We start from the raw sequence: 21,421 nt of genomic DNA, 5'->3' as shown, positions 1-21,421 counted from the left end.
AATTGTGTCAGGGGTTTCCTGTGGCCAGCAGAAAGGAATCCACACCTGAGAGCTGGACACAGACATTTCACACAGTAGGCACTCAGTAAATGTTGAATTAATGAGTCATTGGGGAATGTGGAATCATAAATAGCTAATGCACTTGGGTAGTATTTTGGGGAGACTCCTGGCTCCCCATCACCTTGTGTTTTGCTTCTGCTCAAAGGCAGGGCAGAGGGTTTGCCCAGGGGAAGCCTGGCGGGGACACTTCCTGGTCCTGCCCTCTCTGTACTGGCCACCACTCCTGACCTCCCTTGGGAGGAATGCCCACTCCCCCCACACTCACATAGTCTGTGTATCTGTCTATCCATCTATACCTATCTCATTGGCTGTGCCACTTGAGGCCCCTGTCCTGTGCCTTGCTCTCGGTCACCTCTGCACACTTGTTCCCTCTCCCATGACCACCTAAGGAGCTTCTCAGCAGCCCTTGCTCAAGTACACATTGCCTCCTTCAGGCTCCCTTCCCTGGGCCCTTGTACTCGGGCTGGGAGAGCTCATTCTCCTCCCTGTACCTCATTCACAGGGCGCTCTTCAAACACCAGGTCACTTTGTTTATTTGCCTGCCTTTCTCTCTTAACAGTGAATCTCGTGAGGACAGACTCCCGTTCGTGGAATGGTTGTTGTCTCGCACGTAGTAGGCCCTCCACAAGTGTTTGTGGAATGAGTGAATGTTGAGCTTCAGACGGTTAATGCACAGCTGAATGGTACTAGAGAGACCTCCCTCACTTACCATTTCCCCAGGTTTCTGCTTCTGCTCCACGGAGGGCAGAGCCTCTGCCCAAGTCCCCTCTCCCTCTCAGGGGAGGGCTGACGGGGACACTTGCCATCCCTCTCCCACCCCTGACTGTCCCAGCTTCCATGGGAGGAGAGTGGGCCAAGGGTCTTTTGATTGCTCCCCTTTCCCCGGGCTCACCTGGGGGTGAGGTCCCAGATCTCGATGGAGGACAGTGGTGAGAAACCCCATTGCCTTCCTGCCTAAGCCACATCTGCCCATGTTGCTTTGCCAGAGCTCATTGTACATTCAGTACTTACCGAGTTCTTGATTCTCCTTGTGTGTAAGCTTCTGTCAGAATCCCAGAGGCAGGGGAGGGGAGTTGGCCTGCCACCCACACCTCCATCTCCCATTTTGCTTTGAGCTACAGGGTCTGCATCCAGCCAGAATTACATTATCAGGTTAATTACCCTTGAAAGGCTTTTCAAAGGAGATCCATAAGGTCGAATGGATTGAACACAATGCCATAAAGTTGGGAGGCCCTCTCCATCTATTACTGTAAATCCATGGTGTTTGATTTCACACCCAAAGAGTCCTCTCAGGTCTGCAGTGCTTCTATTCCACTACAGAAAGTGAGCTGGATCGCCCACCATGTTGAAGAGCATTCTTCACGGGGGGGGGCGGGGGGGGGCTAGTGTAAAGAGCAAACAGCCATTATTAGGAAAGCAGCCGACAGTTACAAGAGGGTCTTTCTGTGCGCCAGGTACTGTGCTAAGCCATTAACGTGTAATTTCTGTTTAATCCTCTGAACCAATCTGTGAGGTAGGTATTATTATTAGCCCCATATTACAGATGAGGAAACAGGCTTAGAAACATGTAGTAATGTGCCTAGGAATTTAAACGTAGGAATCCCTGATGCCAGTCCAGGTGTTACTGATATTTACGAGTATCTGTTGTATGCCAGACTTGCACTGTCCATTAATATAGCCATTGGCCATATTAAAATTAAATTAATTAAAATAAAATAAAAAACCTAGTTCCACAGTCACATTAGCCACATTTTGCAGTAGTCTGGTGGCCGCTGTATTGGACAGTGCAGATACAGAGCATTTTCATCATTACAGAAAATCCTGCTGGACAGTGCTGGTCTAGACACCATATCCCAGCATAATTCACTGGTGGATGTTAACAGTGCCCCAAATTACAGGAAAGGAATCTGAGATCCAGGGTCTTTAAGTCACTTCCACAAGCTCCCACAGTCTCAAGGCTGGAGCTCAAGTCAGTCTGATTTTTTTTCCTTAAATATTTATTTATTTTTTTGGTTGCATTGGGTCTTAGTTGCAGCAGGCAGGGTCCTTAGTTGTGGCTCGCCGGCTTCCTATTGCATCATGTGGGCTCCTTGGTTGTGGCAGGTGGGCTCCTTACTTGTGGCATGCGAACTCTTAGTTGCAGCATGCATGTGGGATCTAGTTCCTGGACCATGGATCAAACCTGGGCCCCCTGCATTGGGAGCAAGGAGTCTTAACCATTGCACCACCAGGGAAGTCCCAGTCTGATTTTTAAATAGCTGCTCTTTCGTCTACCAGGGTCTACTTTGTACCCTGCATGAAGGAGTGAGTTAACCAATCAACAGAGCCCTGATTTGATTATATGTTACAAAAAGTCATAATTTTCTTAAAAGGAATTTTGGAAGAATATTAGGTAAGTGGCAGTCAGCACAAGTAGAGGAACTTTAGACTAAATAGGAACAATTGCTGTTTTAAAACTGTTGATTGCTCTGCAGAATTATCATTGCCTCACCCAGGGTTGAAAGGGACTCCCAGAGTTATCTGGTTCTTCGGGTATAATGCTTTTTACTGGTCATGGTTAATGGTGGGGCTCACTGAAGGGAGGAGGAAATGGGGGGAGTATTCTTTTGCCAACAGAAGCAAAATCTATATTCACTTGTAAACCATCTCAGACAGACCTTTTGTACATGATGGACTTGTTCTCTGTTGAAATTGAAGTCGTCAAGCTCAGCATGGGCACCAGACATCCCACTTTTATTTACTTTTCACTTGGAATGGATGGGTCAAAACATAATCCAAAACCAGAAATGAAAGCAAAATATTTGGAGCCTCAAATACAGATATTTTATATTGCCAATTAAGTCTAGATTTACACGCTTTTAAAACCAGCTTGGGGGAAGACAGAGTCAATGCACTGTTATGAGAATTGAGGGTCTGAATCCAGAGTCTACCGGGCCCACATGCCACCCACTTCCAGGCCGGGCAGCATCCTCCTCAGACATCAGCCATCTCTCGAACCTGCTTTCGGTTCGACGGGCTGTAAGCAAGTGGTTTTCAAACTTGGTGACACTTACAATCACCCGGGGAATTTCTGAAAGTCATAACCACAGGCCTCATCGCAGACTGATCAAATCAGAATCCCAGAGATTGACCAGATCTGTAGGGATTGGCCCTGGGCAGCTGGGACCTTCCCTGCAGGCATCAGTGTGGCCTCCACTGATGCTCCTCTTGTTCTTCACAAATAACAAGAATGAGTTGTGCATCATCCACCGCGAGCTGCTGTGGAAATACTTCTTGTCCACAGCAGGAGTGGCGCCAGCAGAGACAGAGATTAAACGGCTGAGTGTAAAAATGCCCCCTGTCTACATTCTCTGTGGTCAAGGATGGCTGCTGGCCCCCCTGTTGGTTTACTAAGTGGCCACAGGGGGACAGTATAGCCCAAGGTTCTTAATGGTTTTGAAGGGCTTCCCATTGAATTTAATGTGAAAAAGATGTTTAAGTGTGTGCTTTGAAAAACTAGTTAACCACTTTAAGAAAGGAGACAAAAATAAGTTCCTGAAACATGACAGAATCACAGTGACACAGAACTTATTCTCAAAGTAGTAACAATATGGAGCCAAATATAAGTAAGACTTGTAAATATGCTTACAACAAATTAAGGAAAATGGAAAATGTGGCACAATTATGACATATACATAATGTAATATATTAAAGTTTGACAGTATTTTGGAAAAATACAAGCAAGACTTTTATAGTGAATTTTATTTAATTGCAAAGGAGCTATGGAAATGCCTCTTTTTGCCTCTTCTGTCCACCCTCACCCCTGAGGGTTATAGGAGGTCTTCGCAAACCCTGAACTGTAGGTAAAAGATATGTTACCAGACTATGAGCCAGAGCAGTTAGGAAGTTCAGGACTTGTTCTCTGGCTCACTTCTCACTTCAGTGGTGTCTGATGTCTTCATCAGAAGGGTTAACATTTGAACGTTGATGTTCATGTTGGGGAATCTGTCCTTCCTTCAGATAGAAAGTAAATGACTTATTAATTTAATCAGTAGAAATGCCAGTACGTTTTAGTTTAGTCAGAGCTGCTTTTACTGAGAACCCTTGGAATATATATGTCAACAGAATCTTAGCTTATGAATTTGCACATTATTGCTCCCTGCTAAGGACGTTTACCTTTTCTTTGACTTTCTCCATGGCACATACAACCCCGTCCTTGATGGGGCCTCTGAGTTGAGGCAGTGAATGGAGTCAGAACCTGCAGGCCATAATGAGTTCACACTTGTTTGTTGATCTAAGGGATGGGCAGAGAAGAGGTGGGCAGTGGAGGGGCCTGCAAAGCAAGGGGCATGGAGGATCCAGGCAAACGAGGAGTGAGCGTGGGGTATGCACCCTGGAAAGGCTGCAGACACGTTGGGTAGCTTTTTCTTCATGTTAACGTTGGATTCATTTTTTCAGAGGGAAAGAGGATAAGAAGTGCATGTGTATCAGCCATAAAAACTGACACTTTCCAGTCTCCCTATGGCAGCTGCCTTTGTCATATGGGGCAGGGCCTGCTTTCTCCCTGGCCCTTCCCTCTGCTCTAATCCCAGCCCTCTTCCAGCCTTCATTGGTTCATGCCTCCTTGTAGCCTATGAGATGGAAGTCTTTCAGGTATTGTTAGGGAGAAGCTGTCCTAAGGACCAGCTCCAGCTGTCCTTGTCTGCTGCTCATTTCACAGACCTGCATGTAGGACGCTGGCCAACTCTAGAGTCCACTCTGGAAGGGGAGAGGACAGCAGAGGGAAAACCAGTGTGAATGTGCCCGGCCAGGTCACCTCCACATGGAGCACCTGTCCTCCTTGAGGGTGAGAGACACGTGCACAGAAGTTCACATGGGCACCGTTGCCATCGCTGAAATTACAGCCAAGTTTTGGGGAGAGACTTTAAATGAAAGAAAAGTAATCTTTATAGCCACCAACCTCTTCCTCCTGCATTATGTATCTGTAAGTCAAGACTACAGATAAATGACCAGGTTATGACATTGTATGTCTTCATTTTCAAGCATAGACAGCTGGCATATGCTGAATCACACATTGTTTTTTTTTTAAAAAAAAATGTCAGTTCTTTTGCTTGAGCAGAATTAAATTTGAAATTTAAAAGTTTGCAGGGTCAGTTGTTCAGAATCACCACTCTGGGAAGTAGCATCTTTAAAAACAAATTATTCTGGCAATTTGATCCAGGGAGAAGGTTAACTTTTAAAAATAATTAGAAAAATAATTCTCAATATGTGTGTTTGTGTGTGTGTATGAAATTTTCCGAAACAGCTACACAAAATGCTCTCACAACTTTATGTGCTATTTTCTAAATGTAAACTTGGCTGAAAATACAAGAATACAACCAGTTATTTTACAGGGTTTTTATTAGATACATATTTTCTTCTAAGCAGTTTGTAACTTCCTATATATGTAAGAATGTCATACACATGTATATGTGTATATATACATATATATATGTTTATATGTATATACACAAAGATACCAGAATGTTTGAACTGATTCATAGGTGAGGGTCATGTGTTATATATGCACTCTCAGTAACCTTAAGGGCAAAAGAAAAGGTCCTTCCAGTCACTTCCCATTGATAGCCACAACCCTCAAGATTCCCATTTAAGAACTGCAGAAAAATCAGTAGTACCTCTTATTTTGACACCTTAATCTCCTGAGGGATTCTCACTCCTTTACATTTTCCCACCTAATCTTTACAACGATGGTCTTAGCTACCCCTGAATTCAAAACAATCTTAGGCATATACAAAATAACAGAAGTAGCAACTGCGAAAAATTTCAAATTCTCCCTTTGAAATGAATAAGTCTCTTAGTGTTTGGATATGCTTTGTTTGGAGATGGTGCCTGGAAGGTGTATCTAAAGCCTCCACACTCAGCCTGAAACACAGAGGTTAGTAGATTGCACGTTTTGTGGCTTATAAAGCTTGAGGCAGCCTGTTTCCAAATGAGTGTGTCCTTCTTCCCTTTGTCTATTGATAGTTAGATCCAGAAAACCGTAAATAGTGGTGCGCCTGAAACAGGCAGAAACAGTCATTCAGGCTTCCTGCAGCTCTTGGGGACCTCTTTACTCGGTGCTTATAAAACTCTGGATTTTCATTAACTGTGTAATCAGTCCTCACCTAGATGTCATATCTGACCTAAAAGTGTTCCTGGACCTCAGGCTCGTGCGTTCGTAAATCTGGTGTTTCAGAGCCCCCTGGAGATGCCTCATGATTCGAGCCTGGATGGGCCGGACAGCTCTGGGGGCGGAGCAGTCAGTGACAGGCAGCCCAGGGTCTGTGTGCCTAGGGCTTTGGTCAGCTCACAGACCACCAACTTTCTCTTCCACCAACTCCTGTTTTGACCTAAACCTCCTCCTCCTTCTTGGTGTCTCTTTCAGGGCATCTCTGATGCTCGCGTGGAATCTAGGGGTTCACTCTGACTGTTCTCTGCTCCTCACCGCCAAGCCAAATCCGCCCCAACTATTATTGCTGACTCTCATCCTAAATGCTGTGAGAATGCACCCCTCCTTCCCATCTCTTGCGCCTCGACCTAAGTGGAGCCTCCTCACTCGATCAGATTGTTTTGGTCTCCTTTCCCTGAATGCTCACCTTTCCAGGCCATCCTTTGGCTGTGGAATGAGCCTTCTGCAACACTGGCAAGGGCTCCCTGCTCTGCTCTTGGACTTTGATGAGCAGCGCTGTCCAGGTTCCTCATGCTCTCACCTCATCCTTCCTCCCCTGGGGCTCCCCCAACCAGAGCACATCTCCCCACAGCCAGTCTTTGCCAGTGCGGTGCCTGCAGCTCATATTCCCTCTTCACCAACAGACCATCCACCTCCAATCCCTTCTCTGCGAAGAAGCCTTCCCAGCTCTCAGCAGGCCACAGGGCTCTCCCTTGGTGTGAATGTCTGTGGAACTTGTTAACCACACCTTGGAGGGGAGATCCCACATGGAAGTTGTCATTTCTTAACTGATCACGGGCATGTCTTTTCTCCCCATGGCAAGAGAAAGATATATTTTAAGCACATTTGCAACCTGGATGTTGCCCTACTCCGATAAGAAACTATACAGTACTTTCCTCAGTTCATTTTGTTATTCCCGTTCAGGTAACCGAACTCAGGAATTAGCAATTCTCTGAGGATTTTTTTTTTTTTTTATATTGAACTTTTGCAGTGAAGGGAGAGTTTGCCAATAAATTGATGTATGTGGAGGGGAGGTGAGAAGGTTGCTATTTCATCACGTGTTTTGGTTTGGCTTTCTAGAACTGATGAGCTTGAAATATCTAATATACTTAGAGCTGATGCCAAATAAATGGATGAAACTTAAACCCTCTATGACAGTAACTTCCTCTTTAAAAGAACCGCTCCTGCCCCTAATCTGCATATAAAAACTGAGTCAGGTCACAAGCCAACAGAGATTTCCTGCTCCCCTGTGGATCGTGTGTAAATGGAGCTCGTTCTCTCTGGAGCGTCTCCCTGGAAGACTGGACAGCCTTTGCAGAAGCATCTGGCAATGTGCTTTCGGAAGAACTGTAAGAGATAGCTTCGGAACTTCTCCCCGACGAAGGCGTAGATGATGGGGTTGATGCAGCAGTGTGTCATCCCCAGGGTCTCTGTCACCTGCATGGCTTGGTCCAGCCTATTAGAGTCACTGCAGTTATTCAGGCCAAAGAATTCCTGGAAGGTGCTCAGAAGAAGGACGATGTTGTAGGGAGCCCAGAAGAGAAAGTAGACAATCATGACGGCAAAGATGAGCCTCACGGCCTTGTGCTTCTTCTTCTCGTTGCGACACCGAAGCAGGGTTTTTAGGATTCCCGAGTAGCAGACGATCATGACAAGCAGTGGCAGCACCAGGCCCAAGATGACTATCTTTAAAGTTTGGAGGTTCTTCCAGAAATGATACCGACTGGATGGAAAATGAGGGCTGCATGTATAACGAGAACCCTCTTTCTGGGATTTGGTAAAGATGATTCCTGGGAGAGAGGCAAACACAGCCACCACCCAGGTGACCCCGCTTGTCACCACCCCAGAGGTGACTGTCCTGGCTTTCAAAGCAAACACAGCATGGACGATAGCCAGGTACCTATCAATTGTCAAGAGGATGATGAAGAAGATTCCAGAGAAAAAGCCAATGAAATAGAAGCCCGTGAAAAACTGGCACGTTATATCTCCAAAGACCCACTGGTCTGCAGCATAGTGAGCCCAGAATGGGATGGTGATGATGAAAAGCAGGTCAGAGACGGCCAAGTTGAGCAGGTAGATGTCAGTCATGCTTTTCAGCTTTTTGCAGTTGATCAGGGTGAGGACGACCAGAATGTTACCCACAAAACCAAAGATGAACACCAGCGAGTAGAGCGGGGGCAGGAGCTGGGCTGCAGTTTGTCTCACATTGACTTTTTGGCAGGGCTCTGACATCCCATAATCAATGTCGTAGAGGGGACTTGATGTTTGATAATCCATTTTGCTCGACTCTGTGAATAAAGAAGAGATCTTTTTTAAAGTCCTAGAATGTCCTTAACAGTCCATCATGAATGCAAACTATCTTAAACACCAGTAGATTTTAAGAGTTGATACATAGATTTCTACATTTAACTGAAGTCCCTGTTTTGGTCAAACAGTGAACTTCTGTAGTAAGGGATGTTTGTTGCCTGCTTCTCTGCTTACTAGATGGAGAGTATCATCTCACCAAATAAAATCTGATGTTGCGTAGCCATGTGGAGTGAATGAAGCTGTGATAACAATGTCCAGAAACCGGGTCAGGCACCGTCCGACACTGTCTTACAATCTATTCTGAAGCTGCCATTCCCAGGAGTTAGCTTACACACAGCATCATTACGAGCGTGCTGGTGGTAATGAACAGTTCCCCAGGGTGCTCTACCTGCCAAACATTGTTCCAAGCTTCACTTCCATTCATTCAGTTAATCCTCAAGGTGACCCAGTGAGGCGGGTCAGGTTATTGTCCCCATTTTACAAATAAGGGCCTCAGAGCACAGAGAGGTTGAGTAACTTCGCCAAAGACACACAGTGAGGAAGCAACTAGTTTTGAATGCAGGCAGCCTGTACTCTTATCCGTCGTGGTCCCCTATCTTTCACTCTTTGGTGAGAGAACTAAAAACAGGACTGTCAGCCTGGTGCCTCAGTGTAGTCAAAATGAAACAGGCTGATGCCTGAGTCCCCTGAGAAGGTCATAGGAACCAGCAGCCAGTTGTGAAATCCAGACTGCCATTCTCACATTTTCTCTGAAGTTTGTGTTTGTAGTTTCTGAGCTGCTATGGTTAAGAGCTCCCACACATACATAAAAATGACCAAGTGGACAGTGTTTCATCTCCCATCATACATCCTGGGTTAGCTCAGTCCCTTCACGACCCACTGACTTGCCTGGTCTATTTAAGTTCCACTGCTTGATTGAGAGTTTTCCCTAATTAGTCCTTGTGAGTCTCAAACTCCTGGTACCTCAGATTAGGCAGCTGAGAGAAGCACACAGAAAATCTCACCTTTAAATTCTGAGCCAGAAAAAGAATCATACACTGAATATGCCATGAAACTTCATTTGATATTTGTAACTTGTTATTAATTTGGACAATTTTCAGGCTTCCTTCTTTTCTTGGCCAAAAAAAAAAAAAGAAGACTTGGATGCAACTTCTGGTTAGGCGTCTGTTCAGAGGGCATCCTGATGAGGAGGTTTTAGTTCTCCTTACCAGAAGATCATCTCTGTCAAGGTTTTGGCCAATAATCATCATCTCTCTGAAAAATCTTTCTTATGAAAGGTGAGGGCTTTTAAAAATAATATTGCTCCCTTTAAAGTTTTTCATTCATAATCATGTTTTGTATCTTTGATGTTATCACAGTCTGAAACCATTCTGAAATCTAACTTTTTACTTAAAGATAATATTTTAAGATAGTTCAGCGAGCACCTGGTGTTTTTCTAGTGTCTTCCATGGTTTCCTGCAAAGGCTTTTTACTCATCACACAAGCTGAGCTAAGTAATAGGCAAAGTGGCTGAGAGGTGACTTACCGAGAGAGATTCTCGCAGGGGGACAGATGTCTTAGTTCCTCTGACCAGTTGAGCTGTGCAAATCAAACATACAGACAGCATAAAAGAAGGAAATGCACAGTTTTTTCTGAATTGGGGGCGGAGTTTTAATGAATAAGTATGTGGCAGTGCAGAAAATCATCAGAGAACAGTCTTTTTTTCTAAAAAAAAGAAAAATTGAGCTTGAAATAGACTAGAAAATAGATAGCTGGTCTGAAAGCTTATTCATGGGCTTCCCTGATTACACAGTTTCTTTTTGGTTCTCAGTTCATCCAACCACACAGTCTGTTAGAAAACAGAAAGAATTGAAGGGAAAACAGAAAGAATTGAAGGGTAATAGAACTAGAAGAACATTCATGTCCATCTAGTCAAAAGCCCTCATTTTACTGAAAGAAACTGCTGGCCAAGAAGCAAATGATTAGGAGGACTTAAGACCGCAGGGCTTATCAACGGGGAGGCTCAACGGGTGAGAGATTCTGACCCCCTTGCCGTTTGTCTTCCGTGAAAGCCAGCTGAAACCAGCTTTGAAGTGAAGGGAACATCTCACCTTAACCCCGTGCTCCCCTTTATCTGCTCTCCCCTCACCCCCCCCTTGCCTGCCACGACTCACACACATATGCTCACCACCCAATACTGTTTTCCTCTGCAAACTAAAATAACTGGTTGCTTAAGGGTTTTTACTCTACCTTTACCTGTGAGCTAAACATGTTGCCCATCTTTCTCCAGATCAAGCATCTTGGGAGCATGTCATGAATTTTCACTCTCCCTATCCACTGTTTTGCAGCCCTCCAAGCCAGCAGGCATTCGTGAGTGCCTGTATTCTGCCAGGGATGTAGGCAGCAGAGTTCCTCACTCCAAGGATACAGTCTATCTGGAATTTCTGTGAGAATTTTTCAACACAAAACGGGCAACAAATGGCAGAAGAATAGGGTCAAGTTCAAGATTCGATTTCAATATTATATGCAGTCACCCCAGGCTTCCTTGGTGGTTGGTTACTTATCTATAAATCTTAACTGTAGACCACAAAACCAAGAACATAGTGGAGAGCCAGCGCCACAGAATAAGAAGCACTGGCTTGTGATCTGAGGAGACCCCAAACCTGTGGAAGTGGCCTCTACAGTCAGATTGCCTGAGCTCGAAGCCTCGCCCTACCCTCAGCTTTCTCATCTGTGGAGTGGGCTGAATAATGGTAGTTGCCTCATGGGTTTGTTGGGAGGATTACATGAGGCATCCATGTCCAGAATTTAGCACATAGTATACACTCAATAAACATCAGACTCTTAGTTACTCATTCAGTGATCCTTTCTTAGAGAGATTTATTATATAAAATTCTAAAAAAATTCGTTCCCTGTGGGGTCCTTGTCTAGAGCATATTAGTATCAGCAAAATAGAAGCTGAAAGGGAGAAGCTAACCACTGATGCCATTAGGGATATGACTGCTGGGAAAAGCCAGAAAAGCACAGAAGGACCCAGCAGCTGGTAATCACAACCAGGACAGTGAGTTACGAAGAAGATGTTCAAGTTCATACAAGAGGCAGCAGTTGAGAACTGGACTCTAGTCATGAGGCTGGACTTAACACCCAGCTTCACTCTTTACTACTTGATCTGTACAAGTTACTGAAACTCTCCAGACCTTAGTTTTCTTACCTGTAAAATGGGGGGAAAAAAAGCCCCAAACACAAACCTACTCGACAGATCTGTGGTTGAGATCAAATAACAGAACGAGTTGTAGAGTCTTTTGTAGGTACCGGCTCTCTGTGGGCTAGTTAAGCAGCGACGTACAAAGTATGCTTGAGAAAGCGTTCACAAAATGTGTAGCAAATAAACTAATACAGAATTTCACAGGAAATGGGGAATATAGTTTCGGCTGGTTGAAGAGAAGCCTTATGTTCAGTGGTAATACACTGGGTAGAACTCTCAGATGCTGCCAGACAAATGTTGCTTTTCTGTGTGTGGCATTGGTTGCCTTGTATTTTATTGATACTTCGCCATGTGGAGCTGGGGCTTTGCCCTGTGTTCTGTGGGTCTTGTCATCTGGGTGGCTGTGGAGTTGAGGGCACACTCACCCCCAGAGGGCAGCGTGGAGTAGTGGAGCAGGCTCGAAGTTGCCCATACTGGGCTGCTGGCTCGCTGTGTGCCCTTGGCAAGATACTTCCCCTCTCTGAGCTTCTGTTTCCCCATTCTGTGAAATGATGTGCTAGACTTGGGGTCCCCAAGGGACCTCTCCCCTTAAATACAAAATGACTCCATGGCCAAGTTGGTTTGGAAAATACCACATTTGGGCAATACAGGGTGAGGATTCACAGGCTGAAACAAGGAAGCACAGCTTAGCAGGGTGCGTGACCCCCTTTTAGGGGGACATTCAGGTCACCTCTTGGGGTAGGGGTTCATCCCAGGGATGCACAAGGAAGGGAGGACCCATGGGAACGTCTCTCTCTACGTTCGGCGCTCTGCATAACATGATATGTGGGACTTTTCCTGTTGTCCCGTGTTGTCCCATAGCAACAGTAAACCAGCAGTGTATCATGCTGTGCCTTAGTTTTGCCATCTCCGCTTCTTTTTTTACCTTGGCCCTCCCAGTTTCCCAGTTTGCAGGGCTCTGGTTCTGTTATGTATGGCCTTCAGACTCTCCATGAGAAATGATCTTTTGACTGGTTTGCTGCTCTGGACTTGATGCCCAGCCGTCCTTGTGGGGTGCTGGCCAGGCTTCCAGTAGCTGCTCCACTTTGAGTCATTACACCCGAGTTCCGAGGGCTGCTTCTCTCTCTGGACTCAGAGCTTCATCCACAAGATGGGGAGGACATTGAATTTCTTCCTTGGGTTCAAAGGGCCAACTGCATGAGCTCAATGAGCTGAAACCCTGACACACAGCAGCTCACACGAACAGACAGGGGCTCACGCTGACTCTAGGTCAATGTCAACAGTGAGACGGACTGAAAAAATAGCAAGTGAATCTTTTCGTTTTTAAAACAGGTGTCTAACTCTAAAACCAACACGTGCTTATTGTGTCAAGTTAGGAAAAACAGAAAAATAGAAAGTACGGAAAAAATTAGACATTCTCACAATCTCAAAACAGTCCCTCTTAACACATGATGTGTTTTAATCCACACCTTTTCCCATGCATACTTTCTGATTAATTGTTCTCACACACATTCCAGTTCTTTATGCTGCTTTTTTTTTTGCTAAAGATTACAGTATAGGCATGTCCTTATGTTATTAAAAATTCTTATAAATGCAGCTCTTTAATTATTATTTTTATTGAGGTATAACTTACGTGCAGCAAAGCGCACTAGACCCAGGTGTACATCTTGGTGAAGTTTTGATACGCATACACCCTGTAGCCAGATGATAGGGAGTAGCCTTGTCACCCCAGAAAGTGCCCTTGTACCCCACCCAGCGGCAGGGGCCACTCTGAATTCTGTGCATGGATTAGATGTGCCTCTTCTTTAACTTCATATAAATGGCATCACAGACTCTGTCCTCTTTCTGGTTTCTTTCGTTCAACAGAATGCCGTAACTATATGTGACAGAGCTCTGTTAATAGGCGGTTGAGCCCTTTCCCTGGTTCACTCACATGGACAGCATGTTTTGAGTGTTGCTGTCAGTGCTCTGGTATCTCCACCAAGGAGGAAGCTCCCAGTGTCCCCAAAGCCCCCTTCACCAGGAGAGCCAGAGAATCCCCACGGTCCTCGAAGAAGTAGGAAGAATCCCTCCCCCCCTCCAACCAGTGTTACATTTTGCACTCATGTGCCTCAGCAGTGATGCTGGGGTCTCATGACTTCCAGTGTCCCTTCACCTTCTACCCCAGACACCCTTTGTGGCAAGCGGGGCTGGGAGGCCACCATGCTGTTCTCTCCACTCCCACTGTGTCTGTTCGCTAGACCCTTCCCAGTATGACCCCTTTTCCCAGACCATGCACCACGTCCCCCTCACCCTGTGCAAATCATCAAACCAAGTAGACATTTACAGGCTGTCCACCTCATCGCTTTATTAGATAATGTCCAGACCTGGTGGAAACCCCTTAACTCTGCTGGGAAGTCTGCTGTATGCATTTTGGGTATTTCTTTCAGATCACTACCCAGACATGGCGCTGATGTAACCTTATGTGTGGTAACAGAAGTCTAAGGTGCTGATTAAGGTGTATACTAGACCCTCTGTGGTCTTCAGTGGGTCAGGTCATACCTGCAGCTATGTGTTCGGCTCTCTACATAACATGATATGTGGGACTTTTCCTGTTGTCCCAGAGCTGGCAACTATGTATGGCCTGAGGCTGAGGGCAAAGAGGTGTTGAGTACCCGGAAGTTCTACAAAAAAACCACTGACACCTAGGATCACACACCTCCCCCAGGCCTTACTAAGAGTAACAGAATCAGCCCTGTGCCCCTAGTCACCATGACAACCCTTCTCACCCCATCCTGTGTAAGGAGACAAGTTTGGGCAGGAAAGGGTTATAGAAGTGGGTGGGGTTGATGGGAAGGAGGGTGGGGTTCCTCTCCCCAAAGCCAGAGGAGGGGCCTCTGAAAGAACCATGTGAGGAATGGGGGCTTGCGGGAAGGGGAGGCCAGTGCCTCATTCCTGGGTGGGGCATCCACTGGGCAGCAAACCAGCTGAGCAGGGAAGAGGAGATTGGAGACAGGTGATGGTGGAGATGGTGTGGCCGTGAGGCAGCAAGGATATCCCAAGGATGTCAAGTTATAAACATGGTGCTAGACAGGTGGCGTCTGGAGAAATTTCCAATCTCAGTCACTCACCACACCCAGGGCCAGCCTTCCCCTGAATTCATGGGCTGCCTCGTAGAGGTCAGCTCACCAGCCCAGGCACCTCTTCGCTCGTGTTGAGTTTCTTCTTGGCAGCCCTTGGTGGCCTTTGCTGCTGGCTAATCTCACCTGAGGCCATTTCAGTTTGTCAGGGAAATTTTTTTTCTTTAATTTTATTTATTTATTTATTTTTGGCTGTGTTGGGTCTTCGTTTCTGTGCGTGGGCTTTCTCTAGTTGCGGTGAGCGGGGGCCACTCTTCATTGCGGTGCGTGGGCCTCTCACTGTCGTGACCTCTCTTCTTGTGGAGCACAAGCTCCAGACGCGCAGGCTCAGTAGTTGTGGCTCACAGGCCTAGTTGCTCCGCGGCATGTGGGATCTTCCCAGACCAGGGCTCGAACCCATGTCCCCTGCATTGGCAGGCAGATTCCCAACCACTGTGCCACCAGGGAAGCCCCATCAGGGAAATTAAAAAAAATTTTTTTTAAATATTTATTTGGTTGCATCAGGTCTTAGTTGCAGCAGGCGGGCTCCTTAGTTGCAGCTCGAGGGCTCCTTAGTTGTGGCTTGCGGGCTCCTTAGTTGGGCATGCAAACTCTTAGTTGTGGCATGCATGTGGGATCTAGTCCCCGGACCAGGGATCGAACCCAGGCCCCCTGCCTTGGGAGAGCGGAGTCTTAACCACTGTGCCACCGGGGAATTCCCAGGGAAATTTTAATAATGAGAAAAAGTGAAAGTGGAAAGATAGGGTCTTGATGGCTTACTCCCAGGAGGCTGCAGGGCCTCTCTGAAAAAGTGCTCCAACAGCCCCAGTTGCCACAGATCGAAGAGGTTGGTATGGGGTGGACTGTGTCAAGCCCCAGCTCCACCAAAAGTCTTAAGATACCCATCGCCTGGAATGATCATCTTTCCTGACATTTGCTTAACTCAGCCCACTTCGAACGTTCTCCCTAGAATAAAGGAGACTTGAGGTTTCTTCCACTTCTAGATATGGAGATAGTTGGCAACTTTCAAGTGGCAGTTTCTTTGGTGGCAATAAAATCCTACTGTAGCTATTATAACTGTGATGCAGGACTGTCACCGGGTTAGTCACCTTCTCCTCGGGGCTGTCAACAAACTACACGTGCACCTCTGTTTCTGTGCTTTGCACAGTGCATTGTGATTATTAATACTCTGTTCTCCCCCGCGCCTCCCCATCAGCCATCCCTGGACTAGGAAGTCTAAGAGCATGGGAATAACATATCCGTCGTTATGAACCCGCGCCAGTCTGGCACACGGTAGATCCTCAGGTGTGCTTGTCACAGTGAATCTCATGATGGAAAAACAAATAGACACTTTTCCAAATTTTACCTCTGAGGGCACCAGCTGCCTTATGCATCTGTTACCTTTTCTGCTTCTTAGCAGGCAACCCCCACGAGTCAGGGGCGTACCACAGTGAACATGGACCTCTTACTCCTGTGACCTGGGGCCGCTTTGTGGCCGGGGCCCTGGCTCTGCTCTCTGCGTCTTCCCGCTCACTCACCAGGCACCTGGGCTGAACTTGTGTTCTGGGACGGCCTTCCTGTGGCTGAGCAGGGAGAGCCAGAGGCTCTACCCAGTCACTCGACACTGTCAGTTCTGCTCACTTTCTGTTGGCCGAGCCGGCTGTGGCTTGGGGGTGGGGGTCCCTCTTGAAGGGCGCGCTGCAAGTCACACGGCAAGGACTAGCATGTGTAATGACAGGGGGAAGGGAGTGAAAAGCTGTGAACCATAAGACAGTCTGTCGTACTACAGCATAACAAAGCAGGCAGTTTAAAGACTTTTATTGTGGTAGGAATACAGTATGAGATTTACCCTTTTAACAGATCTTTAAGTGTACAATACAGTATTGTAGGCACACTGTTGTAAAACAGATATTTAGAACTTACTCATCCTGTATAACTGAAATTCTATGCATGTTGATAAATGGATAAAGAAAATAGGGTTAATACATCTAAGGAATCTTATTTCACCTTAAGAAAGAGAGAAATCCTGCAATATGCAACAACATGGATGTACCTGGAGGACAGGATGCCAAGTGAAATAAGTCAATCACAGAAAGATAAGAACTGCATAATTCCACTTATATGAGGAATCTAAAATCATCGTACTCATAGATGGAAAGAATAGGATGGTGGTTGTCAGAGTTTTGGGAGAAGAAGGACAGGGTAGTTGGCAATCAGACAGTTTTTCTTTTAAAACAATATAATTAAGAGTATTGATTCATTTTCCAAGTCACAGTTTTTTTTTTTTTTGCAGTACGCGGGCCTCTCACTGCTGTGGCCTCTCCCGTTGCGGAGCAGAGGCTCCGGACGCGCAGGCCCAGCGGCCATGGCTCACGGGCCCAGCCGCTCCGCGGCATGCGGGATACCCCTGGACTGGGGCATGAACCCGCGTCCCCTGCATCGGCAGGCAGACCCCCAGCCACTGCGCCACCAGGGAAGCCCCAAGTCATAGTTTTTTAAAACAATATTTATGTTTCATAATCATCAAAACAAAATTTAATGCATTCATTAGGATAATATAAATATCTGCAGGTGAAGCACCACCCCCCTCCCTTGCAACACACACACATCTTTCTGAAACCTTCTTTAGCCATGAGGCAAGAAAGTAAAACCATAGTAACTTCCAGCTCCCCAGTTGCCAGGTTCCAGGAGCCTTGTGTTTCTTGCCTGCATCAGATAGGAAATGCACTAACATATATTTGTATTCTTAGCTCAGCCAAGATGAAAATCTCTGCTTATTTAAGTGAGCTTCTCCAATTCCTCTCCTTTACAAATAGGATTTAAAAGCTTTGATTAGGAGTCAGCTTGAATTAGAAGTTCCCACCGGCCAAAGAGGGGACCATTTGAGCATCAATAAGGACACTGGCAAGGCATGAAGCATTCAAATAGGATTAAATCCACGGCTTCCTAGACTTCCTAACAAGGCAAAAGAGATTTTTGGTAGCAAGTCAGAGAGAATAAAGACAGTTGAGATGACAGTTGTGGAGTGTGTGCTGTGATCCGACTGAGATTATTTAGATGCTACATCACCGTAAGCTAGTAAATCCACAGATCAGAGACCTCCAACTCCCTAATCAACATTTATTTATGAACCGGTGGTCTCCCAAACATACCACGTGCTCCACCAACACCAGAATTGTCTCTATAACTAATACAGTATTTTTAGGCATGGCATAATAGTAACTCTTAAAGTGGTACTTTACCACAATTGCAAGTTGCAGTTTTCAGCTTTAATTTTTACTTTACATTGAAAAAAGTGTGTGTGTGTGTATATCTGAACTCTTTGCCTGTATGCAAAAATGAGGTGCTGGAAGGTAATTTGGAAGACTTTTTTTTCCACCCTATCTAGCGTCTTCCTCATCTAGGCCTGCCCTGCCTGGTAATAGACCCTGAGGTTACAGGCCGATGTTTGATTTCCAAGACAGGCCCCTTCTCTGCTCTGAGCACATACCCCAGTATCCTCACCAATTGTCTTCCCTCTCCAGGGCCCAACAGGGGGTTCTTGTTGCACAGTTTCCTTCACATTCTCCCCAAAGCTGCTCTCCTGGACCGCTACAAACCGGCTTTTGGAGTGGGGTAATCCTCCAGGCAGAGTTATGTGATAAAGGCTGCAGGGGGACAGGTGGGCAGCGGCAGCAGGAAAGCAGGAAGAGCCACAAGGAAACAGACACCATCAGATCCAGAGACATGAGGCCTATTAAGTGTTCTAACGCATCCTTCCTGGCTTCTGCTCTTAGCTGATTCTGGAAACATTCCTGCACATCCTGCTGCGAGCTTACCCCTCCACTCCTGATGGAGGAACTCACTAGTGCCTACCCCTTTCTCATAATCACGACCTCCAACCCTCCCGTTTCCAAGCGAGGGCTTTTATTTTTTCATCTCATTAAAGATTATGCATATTTTTATAAACAAACACTTTAGTAAATATTAAAGATTTATTTATTCATTTTATATTTTATTATTGCTGCTTTGGGTCTTTGTTGCTGCACACGGGCCTTCTATAGTTGCGGCGAGCAGGGGCTACTCTTCGTTGCAGTGTGTGGACTTCACATCACGGTGGCTTCTCTTGTTGTAGAGCGTGGGCTCTAGGCGCGCGGGCTTCAGTAGTTGTGGCTCGCGGGCTCTAGAGCTCAGGCTCAGTAGTTGTGGCACACGGGCTTAGTTGCTTCACGGCATGTGGGATCTTCCCGGACCAGGGCTTGAACCCCGTGTCCCCTGCATTGGCAGGTGGATTCTTAACCACTGTGCCACCAGGGAAGTCCTTTAGTAAATTTTTGTATAGGGGAATGAGGCCTAAGAAGCACATGAACAATGGGGCAAGATACTGAATAGATTTCAAATGTAGGGTGTGTGGTTGTCATAGCTAAACCATAATAAAGCAGAAATGTGTCATGCATTTAGCAGAAGGGGGATCATGGACCCAACCAAAGCTTCTAGAAAGTTCTTACTGTTCCTAAGCTCTCCATGAGCTGGGGAAGCCTCCAAAGTTAAATACAGTAGGAGATGGTGCTAAGGGAGAGCAAAGCCCTTACCTGCATCCTCCTCCAGGCTCAGCCTTGTTGACACTTCCTCCTCCTTCTCCTTGGTCCTGACCCCACTCCCCCCTGTTCCATTCACCTGTGCCCGTCTCGTTCTCTTCCCCACCTCCAGCTGATTAAAGAGATTGATAGAATCAGAGAGTGAGCAAAGTGGTGACGAGGGGGGAAAGAGCAAAAGCACAAGGCAAAGTGACATTTTCCAGGAACTGCGATGAGCTCGTTGGAGAGTCCAGGTCTCTGCCCACAGTTGTTCTGGAATATTCCCTGAGCACATGTTGGCTCTACAAGGAATGAGACAAGTCTGTCTTGGTTCACACAACCCTGAGGTTCCTGGGCACTTGCTTTAGAGACTTAGAGTCCTCTATTCTTCAACAAACTGTGGAGGCTTATCATCGTATATAGATTTCTGTCTCCCTTTGAAAATAACAAGCGAACTGCTACTCCTCTACAAAACAGCCGAGACTTCCTGCTCCCCAGTGGAAGGGGTATATGTTGAACTCACTCGATCTCCTGTCTCCCCGTAGAAAACTGGGCATTGTTTGCAGAGGTGTTTGGCAATGTGCTTTCGGAAAAACACAGAGAGATACCTTCTGAACTTCTCCCCGACGAAGGCATAGATGATGGGGTTGATGCAGCAGTGCATCAGCCCCAGGGTCTCGGTCACCTGCATTGCTTGGTCCAGCTGACTGCTGTTCTTACAGTTACTCAGGCCAAAGAATACCTGGAAGGTGCTCAGGAGAAGGACGATGTTGTAGGGAGCCCAGAAGAGAAAGTAGACAATCATGATCACGAAGATGAGCCTCACGGCCTTGTGCTTCTTCTTCTCGTTGCGACACCGAAGCAGGGTTTTTAGGATTCCCGAGTAGCAGACGATCATGACAAGCAGTGGCAGCACCAGGCCCAAGACACTTCTCATTATTGTATGGAAATTCTTCCATACTAGTGGAAAATAAGGGGCACAGGCATAACCAGAATGTTCTTCTTGGGATTTGATAAAGATGATTCCTGGGAGAGAGGCAAACACAGCCACCACCCAGGTGACCCCACTTGTCACCACCCCAAAGGTGACTGTCCTCGCTTTTAAAGCAAACACAGCATGAACAATAGCCAGGTACCTATCGATTGTCAAGAGGATGATGAAGAAGATTCCACCAAAATAACCAATGTGATACAGCCCTGTGAAAAATTTACACATCACGTTCCCAAAGACCCAGTGGTCTGCAGCATAGTGAGCCCAGAACGGGATGGTGAGGAGGAACAGCAGGTCAGAGACGGCCAAGTTGAGCAGGTAGATGTCAGTCATGCTTTTCAGCTTTTTGCAGTTGATCAGGATGAGAACGACCAGCAAGTTGCCCACAAAACCAAAGATGAACACCAGCGAGTAGAGCGGGGGTAGGAGCCGGGCTTCAATTTGTCCCACAGTGGTCTTTTGGCAGGGCTCACTGTAATCATAGTCATAACTGGTGGTGGGTTCTTCATCGTTCCCCTTGATATTCGTTGTAAACAGAGAATGAGATGTGGAAAGCACATCGTGGCTGAACTGGGGAAACGTATCATTGCCATCCATCTTCCTTTGTCCTGTAAACAAGAGGACTAGATGATGACACACAACACAACGGCTGCGATCCCCAATCTTACCAAGGTCCCTGCTCCACTTAAGCAACGTCCTAGGCTTTGTCTTTGCTTCACAGCCATCTCCTTGAAACGTGTGTGCTAGTTCATCACTTCCCCTTATTCCTGGTTGCAGACACCAGTCATCTCCTCACAGCCATTTCCCAACACCCTTGGCCTTACCAGAGAGCCTGACTCTCGTGATAAGGCTGACCATATTGGACACTTGCTTTCTCTAGCTCCTCTGCAGTGGTACAAGGCCTGTGACCCATTCCTGGATGATAGTATTTAAGGGGACTCCGCTGGGGGCTTCTGGGGATGCTCATAATGAGCCACTATGATTTGCATTTTCCGTTACCTGCCACCCAGAGCGTGCTGATACCTCTCTCAACTTTCT

The 21,421-nt window shown here is 46.4% G+C and overlaps 2 protein-coding genes across 2 annotated transcripts; both read right to left on the bottom strand.

The window, feature by feature from the left end:
* Positions 1-7,342: 7,342 nt before the first annotated feature.
* LOC309828565 (C-C chemokine receptor type 5) lies at positions 7,343-10,108 on the bottom strand. Its single transcript, XM_082663993.1, has 2 exons — positions 10,080-10,108; positions 7,343-8,535 (listed from the first exon to the last, which is right to left on the bottom strand). The coding sequence occupies exon 2, from the start codon at positions 8,522-8,524 to the stop codon at positions 7,466-7,468; it is 1,059 nt and encodes a 352-aa protein (XP_082520119.1). The 5' UTR covers positions 8,525-8,535; positions 10,080-10,108; the 3' UTR covers positions 7,343-7,465.
* Positions 10,109-19,858: 9,750 nt separating this feature from the next.
* LOC309828563 (C-C chemokine receptor type 2-like) lies at positions 19,859-20,980 on the bottom strand (the record flags this gene model as incomplete). Its single annotated transcript, XM_082663991.1, has 1 exon — positions 19,859-20,980. One exon carries the CDS (start codon positions 20,978-20,980, stop codon positions 19,859-19,861), a length of 1,122 nt encoding a protein of 373 aa, XP_082520117.1.
* Positions 20,981-21,421: the final 441 nt, after the last annotated feature.

This window comes from Grampus griseus (assembly GCF_964374135.1).
Source record: "Grampus griseus genome assembly, chromosome: 10".
NCBI classification, from domain to species: domain Eukaryota; kingdom Metazoa; phylum Chordata; class Mammalia; order Artiodactyla; family Delphinidae; genus Grampus; species Grampus griseus.
Note: the sequence above shows the minus strand (reverse complement) of the source record. Positions and strands in the feature narration are given on the sequence as shown.

Bases quoted from the DNA above. Each gene is read 5' to 3' on its own strand.
- LOC309828565 (XM_082663993.1), bottom strand. From the start codon at position 8,524: ATGGATTATCAAACATCAAGTCCCCTCTACGACATTGATTATGGGATG.